Source organism: Bos indicus x Bos taurus, chromosome X (genome assembly GCF_003369695.1).
Source record: "Bos indicus x Bos taurus breed Angus x Brahman F1 hybrid chromosome X, Bos_hybrid_MaternalHap_v2.0, whole genome shotgun sequence".
NCBI classification, from domain to species: domain Eukaryota; kingdom Metazoa; phylum Chordata; class Mammalia; order Artiodactyla; family Bovidae; genus Bos; species Bos indicus x Bos taurus.
The window spans coordinates 13,202-30,835 of record NC_040105.1 but is presented as its reverse complement, the minus strand read 5'-3'; the positions used below and the strand labels follow the sequence as shown (position 1 = coordinate 30,835).

The 17,634-nt window shown below is 59.2% G+C and overlaps 1 protein-coding gene across 3 annotated transcripts; it reads right to left on the bottom strand.

The window, feature by feature from the left end:
* Positions 1–160: 160 nt before the first annotated feature.
* PLCXD1 (phosphatidylinositol specific phospholipase C X domain containing 1) lies at positions 161–16,487 on the bottom strand. 3 transcript variants are annotated; one of them, XM_027533295.1, is made up of 7 exons: positions 14,976–16,480; positions 9,171–9,456; positions 6,765–6,901; positions 4,026–4,154; positions 2,648–2,803; positions 1,756–1,939; positions 161–805 (listed from the first exon to the last, which is right to left on the bottom strand). In XM_027533295.1, the coding sequence occupies exons 2-7, from the start codon at positions 9,298–9,300 to the stop codon at positions 567–569; spliced, it is 975 nt and encodes a 324-aa protein (XP_027389096.1). In that variant the 5' UTR covers positions 9,301–9,456; positions 14,976–16,480; the 3' UTR covers positions 161–566. The 3 variants fall into 3 exon arrangements, with proteins under 3 accessions (XP_027389096.1, XP_027389094.1, XP_027389095.1); XM_027533293.1 differs by lacking the exon at positions 161–805 and having other exon boundaries at positions 1,430–1,939; positions 14,976–16,487; XM_027533294.1 differs by lacking the exons at positions 161–805; positions 14,976–16,480 and adding an exon at positions 13,743–14,924 and having other exon boundaries at positions 1,430–1,939.
* Between the last annotated feature and the right edge of the window lie 1,147 nt (positions 16,488–17,634).

Below are 17,634 nucleotides of genomic sequence, written 5' to 3'. Positions count from 1 at the left end.
GTGGGATCTTAATGCGCTCAGGCCCCTCCTATGAATTGTGTCATACTGCCTCCTCCCCCGCCCCCCGACCCAGCTGGGGGTTGTGTCTGCTGCTCTCAGCGCCCAGAGGGAGGGTGTTCCCCAGCCTCTCCCACGGGGAAGCCACAGACCTGAGAACCAGTATGTCTCCCTGGAAGATGTGATTGTACAAATCACACCATCGCCTTTAATCATCACCTCACACCCTACATCCGCTGAGAGACACGGAGGACCCTGCCACCCGGCCCCACCTCTGCAGCCACCCACATTCCGTGGATGGACGGACGGATTACCAGCCCCGCAGGACAGGACTGACAACAGCCTCGGTGGTGCCCAGCTCCTCGGCGCACCGTCTGTCAGCCCCAGGCGGCTTCCGGTTAAGGCCAGTGACGTCACAGGACACAACCAAGGAGAAGCCTCCGCGATGGCCAGCTCCACCCACGTGCTGTCGGTCAGCCCCAGGCAGCTTCCGGTTCAGCCCGGTGACGTCACAGGACGCGCCCGAGGACCAGCCTCCGGGATGCCCCGCTCCACCCGCGCGCCGTCAGTCAGCCCCGAAGCAGCTTCTGGTTAAGCCCAATGACGTCGCTAACAAACCCGCTGGCCCCGATGAAGTCGCCCGCAATGATGTTGGTGCAGCCGGCGGCCGACCCCGGGCACTGGGCCCGCACCCAGGCGCACAGGTAGGGGAGCCCACTCAGGGTCAGCTTCTCCAGGGACCAGGCCGGGTGAACGAGGATGAACTCCAGGTTCTCCGTGAGGTTGATGCCGGCCACGAACAGCCCGCCTGGGACAAGAGAGGGGCTTCTGTTCACGGTGCTGGCTCCAGCCGCCCTCGTGTGCGGTCACTAACCCACGGGGTCATGTGGCCAACCACCCCATGTGGTCACCAACTCACATGGTCACCAACCCATGCGGTGACCCCTCCACGTGGCCACCAACCCACGTGGTCACCCACCCAGGAGGTCACCCAGCCATGGGGTCAGCAACTCACATAGTCCCCCACCCACGGGGTCAGCAGCCTGTGGGTCACTAAGCCACCTGGCCACCAAGCCACGTGTTCACCCACCCACGGAGTCCCTAACCTGTGAGGTCATGCGGTCACCTGTCCACATGATTACCCACTCACACTGTCATCCACTCATGTGGTCACCCACTTGGGGTCATCAACTCACACAGTCACCCACCCATGTGGTCAGAAACTCAAACTGTTCACTCACCCACACAGTCACCCACCCACTCGGCCACCCACCCACGTGGTCACCTGCCCATGTGACCAGTAACCCATGGGGTCACCCACCCATGCAACCACTAACCCATGGGGTCACCTGCCCACACTGTCACCCCATCCAGACTCTGGCCTCCGCAGTGGTCAGAGCTTCACATGTCTGACAGAGACCAAAGTTCAGACAGCAGGGGCTCACAGGGGTGTTGACTCATGAATTTCTGCTGTTACAGAGGGCAGGCAGGCTGGACAGTGACCCCAAAGATGGCCCCATCCCGACCCCGTGTGGTGGACACAGTAATGTTTGCATGGATGTCCACGTCCTGTCCACATCCTGACCCCGTGTGGTGGGCACAATAATGTCCGCATGGATGTCCACGTCCTGACCCCCTGTGGTGGACAGAGTAATACCCCTAACACGTCCCGTTCCATTTCTCCACTTGAACCCAAAACCAGCCCCGTGCCCTTGGACACGCGTGTGGCTAGGTGTCTCGGTGCGAGGTGGCACTCACCCGGCCGGCCGTGGCTCTTCATGAGCTCCAGGTAGTTTACGAGGTCCTGGGGCTTCACCTTGTTCCCCCACCAGTAGGGGATCCCGGGCCACAGTTCCGTGTGACGGCTCACGGATGCCTCGTCCTCGTACGACAGGATGACCTGCTGGCCCCGTGACCACAGCTGGCGCAGAGTTGGCACCTCCTGGGGGGATCATCCGGGTGCCCGTGAGACGTGTGCACAGGGGTTATTGGGGTGCCTTGTGATGATGTGTCAGTTATTGGGGGTGTGCGAGAAGCCACAGTGGTGTATGGATTATTGGGGCGTCTGTGAGCAGTGGTGGGCTGGTTATTGGGTTCTCCGTGAGAAGAGACAGTCATGGTGGATTACTGGTGTGTCTGAGTAGAGGCACTGGTGGGTACATCACTAGGGTGTCTGAGTGGAGATGGTGATGGGTGGGTTATTGGGGTGTCTTGAGCAGTGATTGGTAGATTTTGGGGGTGTTTGAGTGGAGACACTAGTGGGTAGATTACTTGGGTGTCTTGAGCAGTGATGGGTGGATTATTGGGGTTCCTGAGTGGAAACAGAGGTGGGTGGATTATTGGGGTTTCTAATAGGAAATGGCAGGTGGGTTACTGGGGCATCTTGAGGAGTGATTGTTGGATTTTGGGGGTGTCTGAGTGGAGACCGGGCAGGGCGGATTATTGGGGGTGCCTGTGACCAGTGATGGGCTGGTTACTGGCGTGTTTGAGTGGAGACAGTGGTGGGTGGATTCCTGGGCTTCCTGAGCAGCGTCACCTGGTGCCTGAATCAGCCTCACGCAGCGAGCGGATGGTCCGTGATTCCAGTGAAGCCTGGCACTCCCACCACCCCTGCTGCCAAGAGCATGGGGAGCCCGCGGCGCCTGCTCACCCCGCGGGGACACAGCATGTCCCCAAAGATGTTCTTGATGCAGCCCACCAGGTACTCGTGCAGGTCCTCCGTCATGCCCTCGAAGTTCCTGCACGCCAGGATAACCACCTCCCGGGGGTGGCTCTGCAGCCACTCGGAGATCTCCGTGAGCGTGTCCTGAGCGGGGGTGGCGAGAAGGGCCTTGTGTGAGAGACAAGCACGACCCCAGCACGACCACTCCACAGACAGGTCGGGGGGTCCCGACACACACAGACACAAGCAAGGCGCTGCTCCCAGGGACCCAGCCTCCTGAGTGGCAGCGGGGGCCACGGGTGCGGGGGTGTGTGCACGCTCCTGTACGCACGGGTGCATACGCGTGTGTTTATGTGGTCCTGACCTGTGTGTGCACAGATACGCGTGTGTGTGCCTGCGCAGCAGCAGGGAGCAGTGCTCATAGAATTGTGTAAGGTATGCAGTGCAGGGAGTGTGCGAGGCCAGGGTGCGTGCACAGTGAGACCCAGGGACGGTGCCCCCAGACCCCGAGGGTTGCTGGCGTCTGTGGTGGGGGCACAGGGGCCATGGCCAGAGGGAGCCATGAAGTGACTTGGCAGCCGAGAGGATGGACTGGACGCAGGAAGATGCGCCAGGGACCCGGTTTAGCTAAACTGCGGGAGATGCCCCAGAGGCCAGGGCTACAGGTGTGAGTTCAGAAATGCACGCTGGTCAGGGATTCTGAGTGACTGATGCCAGAGGCCAGCCCTCTCCTGCCTGGAGTGGACGTGTGTCCGTCCCATTAGGGGTCACTGTCTTCTAACTGGAGTGGACGTGTGTCTGTCTGAGTGGACATGTGTCCATTCTCTTAGGAGTCAGTGTCTTCTAACTGGGGTGGACATGTGTTCATCCTGTTAGGGGTCAGCCTCTCTTGACTAGAGGGGACGTGGGTCCATCCGAGTGGACGTGTGTCTGTCCCCTTAGGGGTCAGCGTCTTCTAACTGGGGTGGATGTGTATCAGTCTGAGTGGGTGTCTGTCCTCTGCCCCTTTAGGGGACAGCGTCTTCTAACTGGGGTGGACATGTGTGTCTGAGTGGATGTGTGTCTGTCCCCTTAGGGGTCAGCGTCTTCTGAGGTGGACGTGTGTCTGTCTGAGTGGACGTGTGTCTATCCCCTTAGGGGTCAGCATCTTCTAACTGGGGTGGACATGTGTGTGTCTGAGTGGACGTGTGTCTGTCCCCTTAGGGGTCAGCGTCTTCTGAGGTGGACGTGTGTCTGTCTGAGGTGGACGTGTGTCTGTCTGAGTAGACGTGTGTCTGTCCCCTTAGGGGTCAGCGTCTTCTAACCGGGGTGGACCTGTGCTGCTCCTTACAGGTCAGCCTGTCCCGCCTGGCCCGCGCGTACCCACCTCCACGAGAGCCGTCGTGTACACCATGTGGACGAAGTGCAGGTTCCTCTCCGAGCCGTCCTCCACGTGTGCGATCCGCAGGTCCAGGTACCTCACGCCAGCATCCAGCTGCTCCGTGACGCTCAGCACCTGCACACAGGGGTCGGTCACCGGTGCCGGGCACAGGGCGGCCCCGCCTCAGCTCGTCGCCGCTCTCGGGGGCTGGGCCCGCGCTGAGGACGCCCAGTTGAGGGCCGCGTCGTCCACTGTCAAGTCAGCAGTGTTGGCGCCGCCAGGCTCAGGCCCTGCTTCTGGCAGCGGGGTCTGCAGGGTCACTGGTCATGTGCAGCCACAGAGCCTGGGCCCAGACCGTGGTCTTGGGGCCCCTGCAGGGTCCAGCCTCAGCCTCCTCCCTGGCAGTCCCTGGGCGGAAGCCCCCAGTGGGTTCACCAGCGCGGGCTCCAGGACAGCCCAGCTGGACCCTCGGATGTGAGGACACACGAGAGCCACAGAGGTCTGCCGCCACCCCCACAAAGGCACTGGGGAAGGCAAGGAGGAACCAAGGGGAGAAGGAAAGGAAGAAACCTCTGCCCGGCGTGTGAATAAGAGGAAAAAGCAAAGAATCACAGCAACATAAACGAAAAGTGAGAGTTGCTCAGTCGTGTCCACCTCTCGGCAGTCCCGTGGACTGCAGCCCACAGACCCCCTCTGTCCATGGGACTCTCCAGGCAAGGTCACTGGAGTGGGGAGCCTTTCCCTTCTCCAGGGGATATGCCTAACCCAGGGATCAAACCCAGGCCTCCCACATTGCAGGCAGGTTCTTTACCAGCTGAGCCACCAGGGAAGCCCTAATATAAATTAGTAGCAGAAAATGTACTGTGTCCTCTACAAGGAGTCATAATGGAAAAAGAAAAAAATAAGGATAAAAAATTGGGAAGAAAATAACAGATGTGCTCTATCCAAAATAAAAGAAGCAAAGACTAATATTAACATAAATTAGTAGCAGAAAATGGTACTGTGTTCGCTACACAGAATCATTATGGAAAAAGAAAAATATCTAAGGATTTAAAAAAAGGGAAAGAAAGCGATAGTCTTCCTCTATGCAAAATAAAAGAAAAAGTAAAAATGAATATTAACATCAACTAGTAGCAGAAAACGGTACTGTGTTCTCTGCATGGAGTCGTAATGGAAAAAGAAAAAAATAAAAGGATAAAAAAATGGGAAAGAAAGTCACAGCCCCTCCATCCAATCCAAAATAAAAGAAAAAGCAAAGACTAATATGAATATTGTCAGCTACGACTTGCCATCCACCTCTAAAAGGATTAAGTCAAGGGCTGCTGCAGCTGCCGACCTTCAACACCCCCCAAGACCACCCCCCCCAGCCACCGCGCACACCCTGGGCCTCCCTGGCAGCCGTACCACTTGAGACCCTGGCACCCAGGCCCCCCAGGACGGAGGGACCCTGGCACCAAGGGACCCTCAGAGCCGAGGGCCCCCAGCCCTGCAGGCCTCCCGGGCTCTGGTGGACCCGTCCCTCTGGGTGCGAGCTACAGGCGCCTGACCCGAGCTACAGGCGCCTGACCCGGGCAGGAATGAGGCTTGCCCACATTCCAGCCCTTGCTCTCTGCCCCTCAGGTCCCCCAGCAGGATTTCAGCAACTGGGGACCTCCCAGGAAGAAGTAATTACACAAGGCAAGACGTAACAATTACACGAGGCAAGAGGTGTGCTTGACAGCCTCTGGTCCCCTGGGAGGACCAGCCTGGGAGCTGAAAAACCAGGAATGTGAGTGCCCCCCCTGGCAGGGTACAGGAAGGTGGGGCAGCCTGCCCCCCAGGTGGGCCCCTGGGCCTGGGGAAGGTTCTCTATGCTTCAGCATCCACCCCCGGCTGGCGTGTGTGCCAGCGACAGGGCCGCTGCCAGTCGGTGCCCCTTCCCCACAGACAGGCCCCGCCATGGACCCCTCTCCATCCTGCACAGTGACTGCTGCCCACGCGGCTTCTCCCCACCCCCTAAACCCGGAGCCGCCTGGGAGGAGCACTGCAGGGGAAGGGAGGGAGTGCCTGTGTCTCATTCTCTGGGACCCCACGGGCTGCAGCCCACCAGGCTCTCTGTCAATGGGATTCTCCAGGCCAGCATACTGGAGTGGGTGGCCATTTCCTCCTTCAGGGGATCTTCCCCACCCAGGGATCAAACCTGAGTTTCCTGCATTGCAGGTGGATTCTTTACCACCTGAGCCACCAAGGAAGCCTCCCTGGAGGGGGTGTCGCAAACACAAACCCACCTCAGAGGACGCCAGAACTCAGCTACTGCTTATCTGGGAGCAGGAAGGAGCTGTCCTCAGTTGCACAACGGGCGGGACCCTGCCCCTTCCCTCCCCCTCCCACAGCCTCTCTGACTTCAGCCTGTGATGCTCATAGTCCGCAGGTCCCCCTCTGGCTTCAGGCTGGTCCACAGTAAAGCTCTGTCCTTTGCTGCCTTTCTGGGAGGCTCTCTGGGTCGGGAAGATCCCCTGCAGGAGGGCATGGCAACTCACTCCAGTGTTCTCGCCTGGAGAATCCCGTGGATTGAGGAGCCTGGTGGACTTCAGTCCATGGGGTTGCAAAGACGCAGACGTGACTGAGCGACTGAAGGACAATTGTGCTTTACAGGGAGTTTGTTCTCAATTCCGTTTCCCCAACAGGGACAAGGGCACAGCCCGCGGGTGACACCAGCGGCTGGAGCTGGGCCTGGCCCGGGCGGGCGTGCCCGCAGACCCTCACCTGGGTGGTGGACCACTTGAGCACCATGGGCAGGGTGACACACGGCAGCACTTTGCACAGAAGGTGCAGCAGCCTCGGCTCCTTGCTGGAGATGGGTGACTTCTTATTCAGGCAGTAGGTCATCGTGTCATGGCTCCCTGTGGGCAGACCAGGCAGGGGACACGTCACCCCCGGAGCCTGTCCTCTGTGCCCCCGAGCTGCCCTCGGGACGCACAGCTATAGCGCTGTAGGGCACGGGGAATCCTGAAAGTCACATCCACCGAGACCAGGGAACTGAACCCTATTTCGCAATGGGGTCTCTGCAGTGTGAGACAGTGAAGAGCAGTTTCTTCAGGGAGCCGCGTTTTGGGACAGCAAAGGCTTAAGATGGCTTTTGATTTTATGGTTTGTTGTTTCCTAGGAGGTGCTCGTGGCAAAGAGCCCGCCTGCAAGTGCAGGAGACATAAAAGACGCAGGTCTGATCCCGGGGCAAGATCCCCTGGAGGAGGGCACGGCAACCCAGTCCAGGATTCTTGCCTGAGCGTCCCACGGACAGAGGAGCCTGGCGGGTGCAGTCTGTGGGGCCACAGGGAGTGCGACATGAGTGAGCACAGACAGACCCTCTCTAGTCACAAGTTCCTTGAAGTTATTCATAGGATTTTCAGGCTCTTGATGATGCCGGTTTCATCTGTTCTTTTTCCTTTTAAATCTGTGTGCTGTGTTGCAGAGACAGTGTGGACAGATCCACACCTTGGCAGTCACCTGGGGACAAGCCAGAAACCCTTCCCTTCCGTCTCTGAACATAGGTTTGGACGAGCTGTATTTCTTTCTCCCTTTTTTTTTTTTTTAAATTTATTCTCAGGGTCAAGGAGGATTTACAAGTTCACAGTATAATTTGATTTGATGCTGTTATGGCAGAGTGGATGGGAGGGTGGATAGATAAGTAGATGGATGGATGGATGGATGGATGGATGGTGGGTGCATAGCTGGGTTGATGGAGGGACGGATGGGTGGATGGGTGGGGGGTGGTTGTATGGATGAGTGGATGGATAGTGAGTGGGTGGATGGACGGATGGATGAGTGGACGAGTGGCCGAATGGGTGGGTTCTCAGCATGTGGTCCATGCATACCATGGTGTGTGACTCACCGTGAAAAGGAGTGAAGCTGTGACACAGGCTGCATCGTGGATGGACCTTGAACACACGATGGTCAGCGAGAGAAGCAGACACAGAAAGACACATTTTCCATGCCCATTTATAAGAAATGTCCAGAACAGGTGCATTTGCAAAGACCGAAGCAGGTGAGTGGTGCCCGGGCCTGCTGGAGGGCCTCAGGAGTTCTATTTAAGGAGAGCGGGCCCCTCGTGGGTGGAGGTGGCCTGAAGACCCGGACGCCCCTTCCTTGCAGGGCCCCCACGGCCTTGCTCGTGGGGAAGCAGCAGAAGGGCGGAGACGGGGTCCGCGGTTCCCTGCCTGCTCCACACCTGCAGGGAAGGGCCGTGTGGGCCTCCTCCCGGGGGGGGTGGGGTGGCGGGCATCAAACCCCAGAGCCGTTGAGAGGGCGAGGAGGGGTCTGAAGCTGCTTTCCGTAGGAAACAGCACTTCCTGTTTCTCCCGCTGTTCGTGTGCGTGCCCAGCGGGCAGTGCCCAGGGTCGCGGCCAGAGGAGTGCGGGTGGAGAACAGCGTTTGCACCTTGGGAGGTGAGCAGGCTGGTGCTGGCCGGTGGGGACCCTCCCTGCCCAGGTCCTGGTGGCTGCTCCTCCGATGGCCTGAGCACAGCAGTGTTGCCTTGGAAGTGCCCACCTGCCTGGGCACCGCTGGGCATTCCCAAGTCGAGATGCCCGCCCACGGCTGAGCTTTGCAGCACTTTGCGACCAAACTGACTGGAGTCAGAAGTTCCTCATTTTAATTAGATAGTTCCGGTACCACTTACCGAGTCGTCTGGGGGCCGGTGGACATCTTAAACTTTGGGCCCTCCAGGCTCAAGTGCAGAACGTGCCGCACGAGCTCTGATGGAAAACGTGGGCGCGAAGGTGAGGGAGCTGAAGTTCCCAGGGGTCCCCGGGAGTAGGTCAGAGGCTGAGAAAGCACGACAACCTCCCCCCCCCGCCCCGCCCGCCTCCCGCCCAGGGTGCCATGTGTCCTGAAGGCAGCCTCTCCGGGGTTCATGTACCTTCCAGGTTGAATGGGGATAAAGTGGACTCAGAAGGGAAGGCGCTGGTGTGTGTATGTGTGTGTGCACTGTGTGTGCATGTATCCCTGTGTGCATGTGTGTTCGGTGTGTATGTGTGCATGTGTGTGTGGTGTGTGTGTGTGTGTGCATGCACGTGTGTGTGCCTGCATGTGTGCATGTTTGGCACTGAGGCTTTGCACACACGGACCGTCTGGCGGCAGCCTTCCCGCTGAGCCGAGCCCGCGGGGCCTCACCTGGGATGGAGAGCTGGTGCAGCGGCACGTCCCAGAGCTGAGAGTTCAGCGCCGACATCCAGTCCGCGTTCGCCTTGGAGGCGTAGGGCAGGCCGCTGAAGGAGCCGGGCGAGCTCACCTGCCCGCCCATCGGAGATCTTGGGGAGGAAACGGGGCTCTGCAGGAGTTAAAACAGGACGTGCAGAAGGCACGGTGCTGGCGGCGCGGAGGCGTGGCTCTGAGAAACGGGAACCTGCGGGCTTCTCTCCAAGAGAAAGGATGGGGTGCTGCAGAGGGCAGATGAGCTCTAGAGACAGAATGAGACAGAGAGAAATGGACCGAGACGTAAAGAGAGACACGGGAGGTGAAGTGAGGGTTTGAGGGGGAGCAAGGGAGGAGGGACAGGGACCAGGAGGAGGGACAGGGACCAACAGACAGACCCCAGCAGCTCACGTTGTTCTCCCTGCGGCTGCAGCTGGCGACCCCCTCCAGAGGGCCCCCGACCCTCGAGCTCTGCACCAGCCCCCTCCTCTAAGGGGCCCCGGTTGACCCGGCGGGTCTCCAGGAACGGGGGCTTCCATCCGAGGGGGATGGAGCACAGGCGCTAGGCCACACCCCCTTCACGCCCCCGAGGCGCTCTGTCCAGCTCAGCTGAGCAGCTAAGAAGCTGGGAGCGCCTCCAGTCAGGGTCTGAGTGTCCCCTCTCCTGTTTTGGGTGGGTGTGACAGGGCGGGGACAGGGGAGTGAAAACACTGGGCTTTACCCCCGTGGGGCCAAGCGCGGCCATCCCATGATGCAAGGAGACGGTTTAAAACCATCACCTGGAGACACGGACCCGGACTTGAGCGGTGGCTGCAGACTCGGCCACCTGCCTGGCCCCTGACATCGCCCCCGAGCTTCTGTGCCTCGTCTTCCCACCGGGGAGAGGGGACAGAGCCCTCTGCGTGGTGTTGAAGGTGACCCGGGGGTCCAGGAAGCCCCGCCCTCACCCCCCATGTCCTGCAAACAGTTTCCGCAAAGACCCCTCCCTGTAGAGACTGAGATCCTCACTTCCCTGACCCGGCCACACAGACCAGTCCCTCCCTAGGGTCGTCCGTCTCGGCCGACCCGGTCATTCCCAGGACCGGTCAGAACATGGGCCTGCGACCCGCTGGTTCCACCTGCCCATCCCCAACTGCAGCCACTGTCCCTGCTTGGGCAGAAGCCTCCCCTCACGGCTCTTCCCGAGTCAGGGCCTGTGGTCCACGTCCCATCAGGACTCCTTTCATGGCAAACACATGCCTGGGCCTTTATTCTTGGGTTTACTGCTCTCCACGGACAGGGGTTGTCCCTATTCTTAAGGTCCTCTCTCTACAGTAATAGTTCCCCTTCTGTAGTAATAGCCCCTCTAATTTCATAGTGGAGGAGGGCATGGCAATCCACTCCAGTATTCTTGCCTGGAGAATCCCATGAACACAGGAGCCTGATGGGCTACAATCCATGAGGTCACAGAGTCGGACACAACTGAGCGACTAACACTAATGTCATAGTGTTTAGAGTAACAGCCCTCTATTTCAAAATTCCGCTTCTACAGTAACTGTGCTGCTGTACTGTCAGAGCCCCTCCTCTGTAATAATAGTCCTCCTTACTTGTAATACTCTCCTTCTGTTGTCATAGTCCCCCTTCTACAGTAATAGTCCCCTTCTGTTGTCATAGTCCCCCCTCTACAGTAATAGTTCCTCTTCTACAGTATGAGCTCCCCTCTATTGTCATAGTCTCCCTCTACAGTAACAGTTTCCCCATAGAGTAATAGTTCTTTAGTGTCATAGCCCTCCACCCTATACACTAATAGTCCTGTCTCGGTTGTCATACTTCTCTTGTAATAATACCCCCTCTGTGGTAAAAGTCTCTCCTCTAAAAATAAGCCTCCTTTAATGTCATAGTCCTACTATATAGTGATGGCTCCCCCACTGTTGTCAAAGTTCCCCCTCTACAGTAGTAGTCTCCCCTGGAGTAATAATCCTATACTCTCATAGTCCCCTCTCTGCAATAATAGTTCTCCTTGATTGCAGTAGTCCCCATAATTATAATCGTCTGCTTCTGATATCCCCCCTCTAGAGTAAAAGTCCTCTGTTGCTATAATCTCCCTCTATGGTAAACGTCCCCGTCTACTGGCATAGTCCCCCCCCTGTTGTAATAATTCTGTCTCTGTGTAAAAGTCTCTCTAATAATCTCCCTCTATTGTCAGTGTTCCCCCTCCACAGTCAAAGTCCCCCTTCTACTATAACAGTCCTGCTTCTATTCTCATAGTTTCCCCTCTACACTAATAGTCCTCTTCTGTTGTCGCTACTCTATATTAATAGTCTCTCCCCTATCATAATAGTCCCCCCTCTATAGTACTTACTGCTAAGTCGCTTCAGTCGTGTCCGACTCTGTGCGACCCCATAGACGGCAGCCCACCAGGCTCCGCCATCCCTGGGATTCTCCAGGCAAGAGCACGAGTGGGTTGCCAATTCCTTCTCCAATGCATGAAAGTGAAAAGTGAAAGTGAAGTCGCTCAGTCGTGTCCAACTCTTAGTGACCCCATGGACTGCAGCCCACCAGGCTCCTCCGTCCATGGGATTTTCCAGACAAGAGTACTGGAGTGGGGTGCCATTGCCTTCTCTGGTCTGTAGTAACAGTCCTCCTCAATTTCAGCAGTCCCCTTTCTATTGTAACAGTCCCTGCTGCAGTAATAGACCCCATTCCTTACAATAGTCCCCCTAAGGTAAGTCCTCTTCTATTATAATAGTCACTCTCCCTTTGTGGTAGTCCCCTCTGTACAGTAGTAGTCCCCCCTCTACTGTAACAGTCTCACCTATACTGTAACAGTTCCCTCTCAACGGTGAGAGCCCTCCTCTCGTAACAGCCCCTCTATGCTAAGAGTCCTCCCTCCACAGATATAGTTCTGCCTCTTCTGTAATAGTCCCCCTCTGCAGAATGGCCCCCTCTATTGTAATAGTTCCCTTTATTACAATAGTTCCCCCATTGTCGTTGTCCTTCTACTGTAACAGCCCCCAAGGTATCAGAGTGACCCTATTATCACTGTTCCCGCTCCACAGTAAGAGTCCCCCACTACAGTAAGGGTCCTCCTTTATTAAGGGTCCCCTCTCCACAGTAGGGCTTCCCTGGTGGCTCAGCTGGTAAAGAACCCGCCTGCATTGCGGGAGACCTGGGTTCACTCCCTGGGTTGGGAAGACCCCCTTGAGAAGGGAAAGGCTACCCACCTCAGTATTGTGGCCTGGAGAATTCCGTGGCCTGTATAAAGTCAGAGTGAGCGACTTTCACTTTCTCCACAGGAATATCCCCCTACATGGTCATGGCCCCATTGATTGTTGTACCTCCCCTCTATCATATTAGGCACCTCTCCACAGTAGTAGTGCCCCTTGTACAAATAAAGCCCTTACCCCTATGTAATCGGCTCTCTAGAGTAGCAGTCCTTCTCCCTGGAGGACTCTTATCCTCATGTAAGTCCCCTTTGCTCCTCACAATAACCCTTCAGAATAAGTCTCGCCTAATCTGAATATGATTTTCATCAGCTTCAGCGAGATGCAAGTAGAACACACAGCAAAACAGTATGTCGGAAGCCCGAGCACAGCACCGTGGGGGGCGCCTGTGGGTGTGTGCGCCCGTCTCGAAGGGTTCCTTTGGTGCGTCTGCGTCAGCATCCTGCGGACGCCTGTGTGTGTGTCTGTCTGTCTCTTCCCCTCGCAGAGGAGACCTCCCCATAGCGCAGGCCTCCTGGCCGCTGGGTGTCCCGTCCACGTCTGCCCGTAACACAGGCCTGCCCAGTCCCGTCCACGTCTGCCCGTAACACAGGCCTGCCCAGTCCTGAGCCCTCCTGTGTCCCCTCCCCGTAACACAGGCCTCCTGGCCGCTGGGTGTCCCGCCCACGTCTGCCCGTAACACAGGCCTGCCCAGTCCTGAGCCCTCCTGTGTCCCCTCCCCGTAACACAGGCCTCCTGGCCGCTGGGTGTCCCGCCCACGTCTGCCCGTAACACAGGCCTGCCCAGTCCTGAGCCCTCCTGTGTCCCCTCCCCGTAACACAGGCCTCCTGGCCGCTGGGTGTCCCGCCCACGTCTGCCCGTAACACAGGCCTGCCCCGTCCTGAGCCCTCCTGTGTCCCCTCCCCGTAACACAGGCCTCCTGGCCGCTGGGTGTCCCGCCCACGTCTGCCCGTAACACAGGCCTGCCCAGTCCTGAGCCCACGTCTGCCCGTAACACAGGCCTGCCCCGTCCTGAGCCCTCCTGTGTCCCCTCCCCGTAACACAGGCCTCCTGGCCGCTGGGTGTCCCGCCCACGTCTGCCCGTAACACAGGCCCCGTCCTGAGCCCACGTCTGCCCGTAACACAGGCCTGCCCCGTCCTGAGCCCTCCTGTGTCCACACCCCTGGGCCTGTTCCATCAGAATCCAGGTCACTGTGTCACAAGCCCTTCACCCTCCTGTTTGCACTGGCCTGAGACTGTGGTGGCTTCACTGTGAAAGGAGGGAAAATGTTCCATCCCCCGTGGACACCCATCCCGTTCTTGCAGGGCACTCTCCCGTCTCCCAAGTACATATGTGTCGGTCACCTACCCTCTCTCCCTTGGCTGTGAGCCCCAGCTGTCTGGTTTCCAAGTGCAGATTCAGGAGTGCTCGGCAGTAGGGCCACCCAGCCTCGAGGCCTCGGACAGCACCCCAGGGAGCACGCCCCCATGGCTTCGCTCCTCGGGGCACTTCCTCATGTGCCTGCCACGCCCTCTGTGTCTTCCGGCCACTCAGGTGAGCGTGCGGGGCGCGTGCCGGTGAGGGCAGGTTCCGCCCCCGCGGGCCCTGGGGGGAGACGGGGGAGGCCCCGTGTGACCGCACGCACATCTGCGGGTGGGATGGGCACAGAGGCGCCCAGGGCATAGTTCTCAGGTGAATGAATGGATGGAGCAACGCAGGGCCGGCGAACCCAGCACAAAGCCGTTCCTGTCGTCCAGCTCACCCGGCCCCAGTGGTCAGCAGGCTTCACAAGCACTAGGCTCCTAGACCATTGCTCAGGTCCCCAAACTCACCAGCCCCCTGAAAGGCTCACTGGGTCCCCCAGATACTCAACAGCCCCCTGAAAAGCTCACTGGGCCCCCCCAGATACACGCCAGCCCTGTGAAACACTCACTGGGTCCCCCAAACTCACCAGCCCCCTGAAACACTCACTGGATCCCCAAACTCACCAGCCCCCTGAAACACTCACTGGGTCCCCCAGATTTTCGCTGGCCCCCTGAAAAGCTCACTGGGTCCCCCAGATACTCGCCAGCCCCCTGAAAGTCTCACCGGGTCCTCCAAACTCACCAGCCCCCCTGAAACACTCACTGGGTCCCCAAGATACTCGCCGCCCCGTGAAACACTCACTGGATCCCCAAACTCACCAGCCCCCTTAAAGGCTCATTGTCCCGCAAACTCTGCCAGCCCCCTGAAACGCTCCCTGGGTCCCCGAGCACTTCCCGGGCTCCCAAAGTGCCCATCCACTCCGACCAGCCCGTGGCCCTACCCCCTCAGCGTCAGGACAAGATGGAGACCTCCCCCAGTGGCAACAGCCAGCACAGGGTCAGCACCGGCTCAGGACTCGTGATGGGCTTGTCACTGCTCCCCGCGAGCCGCAGTCCAGGGGCTCTGTCGGGCTCTGCGCTACCACCCGGAGGGAGGGACTCTCCTTCCACGTGGAGACGCCAGGTGGCTGCCTCCCTTCCCCCGGGAGGTCCCAGCCCTCCAGCCCCTCCCGCCGCCCAGTCCAGCCGCCCAGGGCCGGGGCCCGAGCGCGCAGACCTCCCGGGACCCCCGCCTCACCTCGGAAGTCTGCCCTTGTGTCTTGCCGGGGGACGCCGCGTGCGCACCGCGCTCTCTGACCGCGGAGTCCAGCCGGGACTCCGGCTTGCTCGCTGAGCTCGTTCTGCCCGCGGGAGCCTCAGGCATTTCCTCAAAGGCCCGACTAGATGCCGGGAACACCCACTCCCCGAGGTAGAGGGACCGCCTCCCAGACCTGCCCCGCCCCGACCCCTGCATCGCCCGGCTCTAGGCGGCGGACTCCTGTGAGGACAGCGCTGCCTGGCCGGGTGGGGGGACCCGGGTGCCCCCGACAGATAGTCTGCAGGGCCCGGCCCTGCCCGGGGGCCGTCGTGGGCCCAGTGCCCAGACGGTGGGATGCCAGCGTGACCCGGGTGTGACCACAGGGACCCTGAGGGCCGTGAGCTGGGCTAGGGCAACCTGACCACCTGGCTGAGCGCTGGCCGCTGTCCAGCATGTGGTTGCTGCTGCCCAGGACCGGGGCAAACAGGACTGTCAGCCCAGGGCTCCGTTGCATCATCCAGGCCTCCAAGCCTTTGATCCCGCCGGGTCACACTGGGTGGCAGGTGGCCAAGTCCTCCACTGAAGAGTCCGGCCCTTGTGCCCCAAGTGGCCCTTGTCCCAGCCCTGACTGCCCTGTGTGGTCTCTGCGGCTGAAGGTGGATCCCCAGGGCGAGTCCTCGCCTGCAGACCTGCTGGCCTGAGGTGACAGAGCCCAGGCGGGTCAGTCCCTCGCCCTCCGTGAGCCCCTCTGCTCCTCGCAGTGAAGCGGCTAGTCCCCCCTCCTCCCTTCCCCCCATCATGGCTGGAGGTCAAGGGATCAGAGCCGGACCATGAATTCCAGCTTATTGCCGGGAACCCTCCTGGTGGCCAGGCTTTGCAGGTAAAGAATCTGCCTGCAATGCCAGAGAGCGGGTTCAAGCCCTGGGTGGGGAAGGTACCCCAGAGGAGGAAGCGTCAACCCAGTCCAGTGTTCATGCCTGGAGCGCCCCATGGCAGAGGAGCCCGGGAGCCACAGTCCCTGGGGGCTGGAAGAGACAGCACAGGTTGGCTAAGAGAAACAGCTGCAGGTGGTCCCCTCGCCCCTGAGTTCCTGTTTCAGGAGCTGCTTGTTCCCTCTGGGGGCTCCCCTCCCGCGTTCATCTGAGCTCCCTCCTGCCCCTGTCCCTCCCTCCGGGCAGGGCTTCCTGCCGCCCGGACCCCTCTCCCTCCAAGCCAGATCCCCTCCCAGCCTCACTGTCACCCTCCTCAGTCACAGCACCTGGATTTCTCCAAGTCTCCAGAAGTCCTGCTTTCTGCTGGAAAAGAATTTCCAGACACAGAAGGGATTTCAGAAGGGAGTGAGCTGATTAAGAACCAAGAGCAGAGATCCTGTGAGCACCGTGAGCGAAGCAGGCTGACTACCTGGTGCAGCAGGGGACCCGACAGTTTGCACGGGTCAGGAGCCAGTGTTTATACCCTCTGCGTGCTCAGTCGCTCAGGCGTGTCCGATTGTTTGCCATGCCCTCCTCCAGGGGATCTTCCTGACCCAGGGATTGAACCTGGGTCTCTTAAATCTCCTGCATTGGCAGGTGGGTTTTTACCACTAGCGCCACCTGGGAAGCCCCAGTCCCTTTCTACTGGTTGCTTAAAGCCTCCTGATCTTTGCTAACAAGCTTCCAGACCCCAAAATTACACAAAGATGCCCACTCTAGTAGACCCCTATAGTGCCCCAACCAGTCACCTAAAGCCAGCCGTCTAGCAGGAATTTTCTGTCCTGAGGGCTTCCCTGGTGACTCAGATGATAAAGAATCTGCCTGCAATGCAGGATCCCTGGGTTCAATTCCTGAGTTGGAAAGATCCCCAGGAGAAGGGCATGGCAACCCACTCCAGAATTCTTGCCTGGAGAATCCCATGGACAGAGGAGCCTGGCGGGCTGCGGTCCATGGGGTCGCAAAGAGTCGGACTTAACAGGACAGGACAAAGGGGCTCAAGTCAGCTTCTGAGGTTACCTTGGTTCTTGGCTCTGCTTCTGTGGCCTTGCGGCAGGACTGCACAGTTCCCTCAGGTTCCAGATAGAGGGACATTGCCCTCTGGACGGCTGAGCGTGAAGCAGGGGGATGTCCCTCCTCACCCTGGTGGGCGGTGGGGGGGTCAGAGACAGTAGAAGGGACCAGAGACCCTAATGAAGGCATCCCCCTGGCATCGCTGGCTCTGCATGCAGAGGGCCCCCCAAGGATGCTGGGGCTTCAGGGGCTGGACAGGCAGGGTGCCGACCTCCACTGGAGCTGGGTGGGCAGGGCACCGACCTCGGCTGGAGACCCCGTTGGGGACCGTCCTGGTCGCAGCCACCCGTGCAGCCAGTGACCTGTGGACGTGACAATGAGCTTGTGCCTTTTTACAGCCAGGCTTTTTCTGGACACTGCTCCAGCTGCTGCTGCTCCCCTGCCTGACCCCACCCCCACCTTCTTCCTCCAGGCACAGCTCAGAGGCCGCCGCTGCCTCCTCGCAGCCCTCCGGCTGCCTCTCACAGCCACGCAGTGAGAGCTGTGCTCAGTCGCTCAGTCGTGTCTGACTCTGTGACCCCATGGACCGCAGCATGCCAGGCCTCCCTGTCCATCACCAAATCCTGGAGTTTGCTCAAACTCATGTCCATCAAGTCGGTGATGCCATCCAGCCAGCT

Bases quoted from the DNA above. Each gene is read 5' to 3' on its own strand.
- PLCXD1 (XM_027533293.1), bottom strand. From the start codon at position 9,300: ATGGGCGGGCAGGTGAGCTCGCCCGGCTCCTTCAGCGGCCTGCCCTAC. The intron at 6,902-9,170 runs GTGAGGCCCCGC...GTCTGCCCACAG, and splicing joins GCACCAGCTCTCCATCCCAG to GGAGCCATGACACGATGACC. The intron at 2,804-4,025 runs GTGGGTACGCGC...ACCCCCGCTCAG, and splicing joins ACACGACGGCTCTCGTGGAG to GACACGCTCACGGAGATCTC.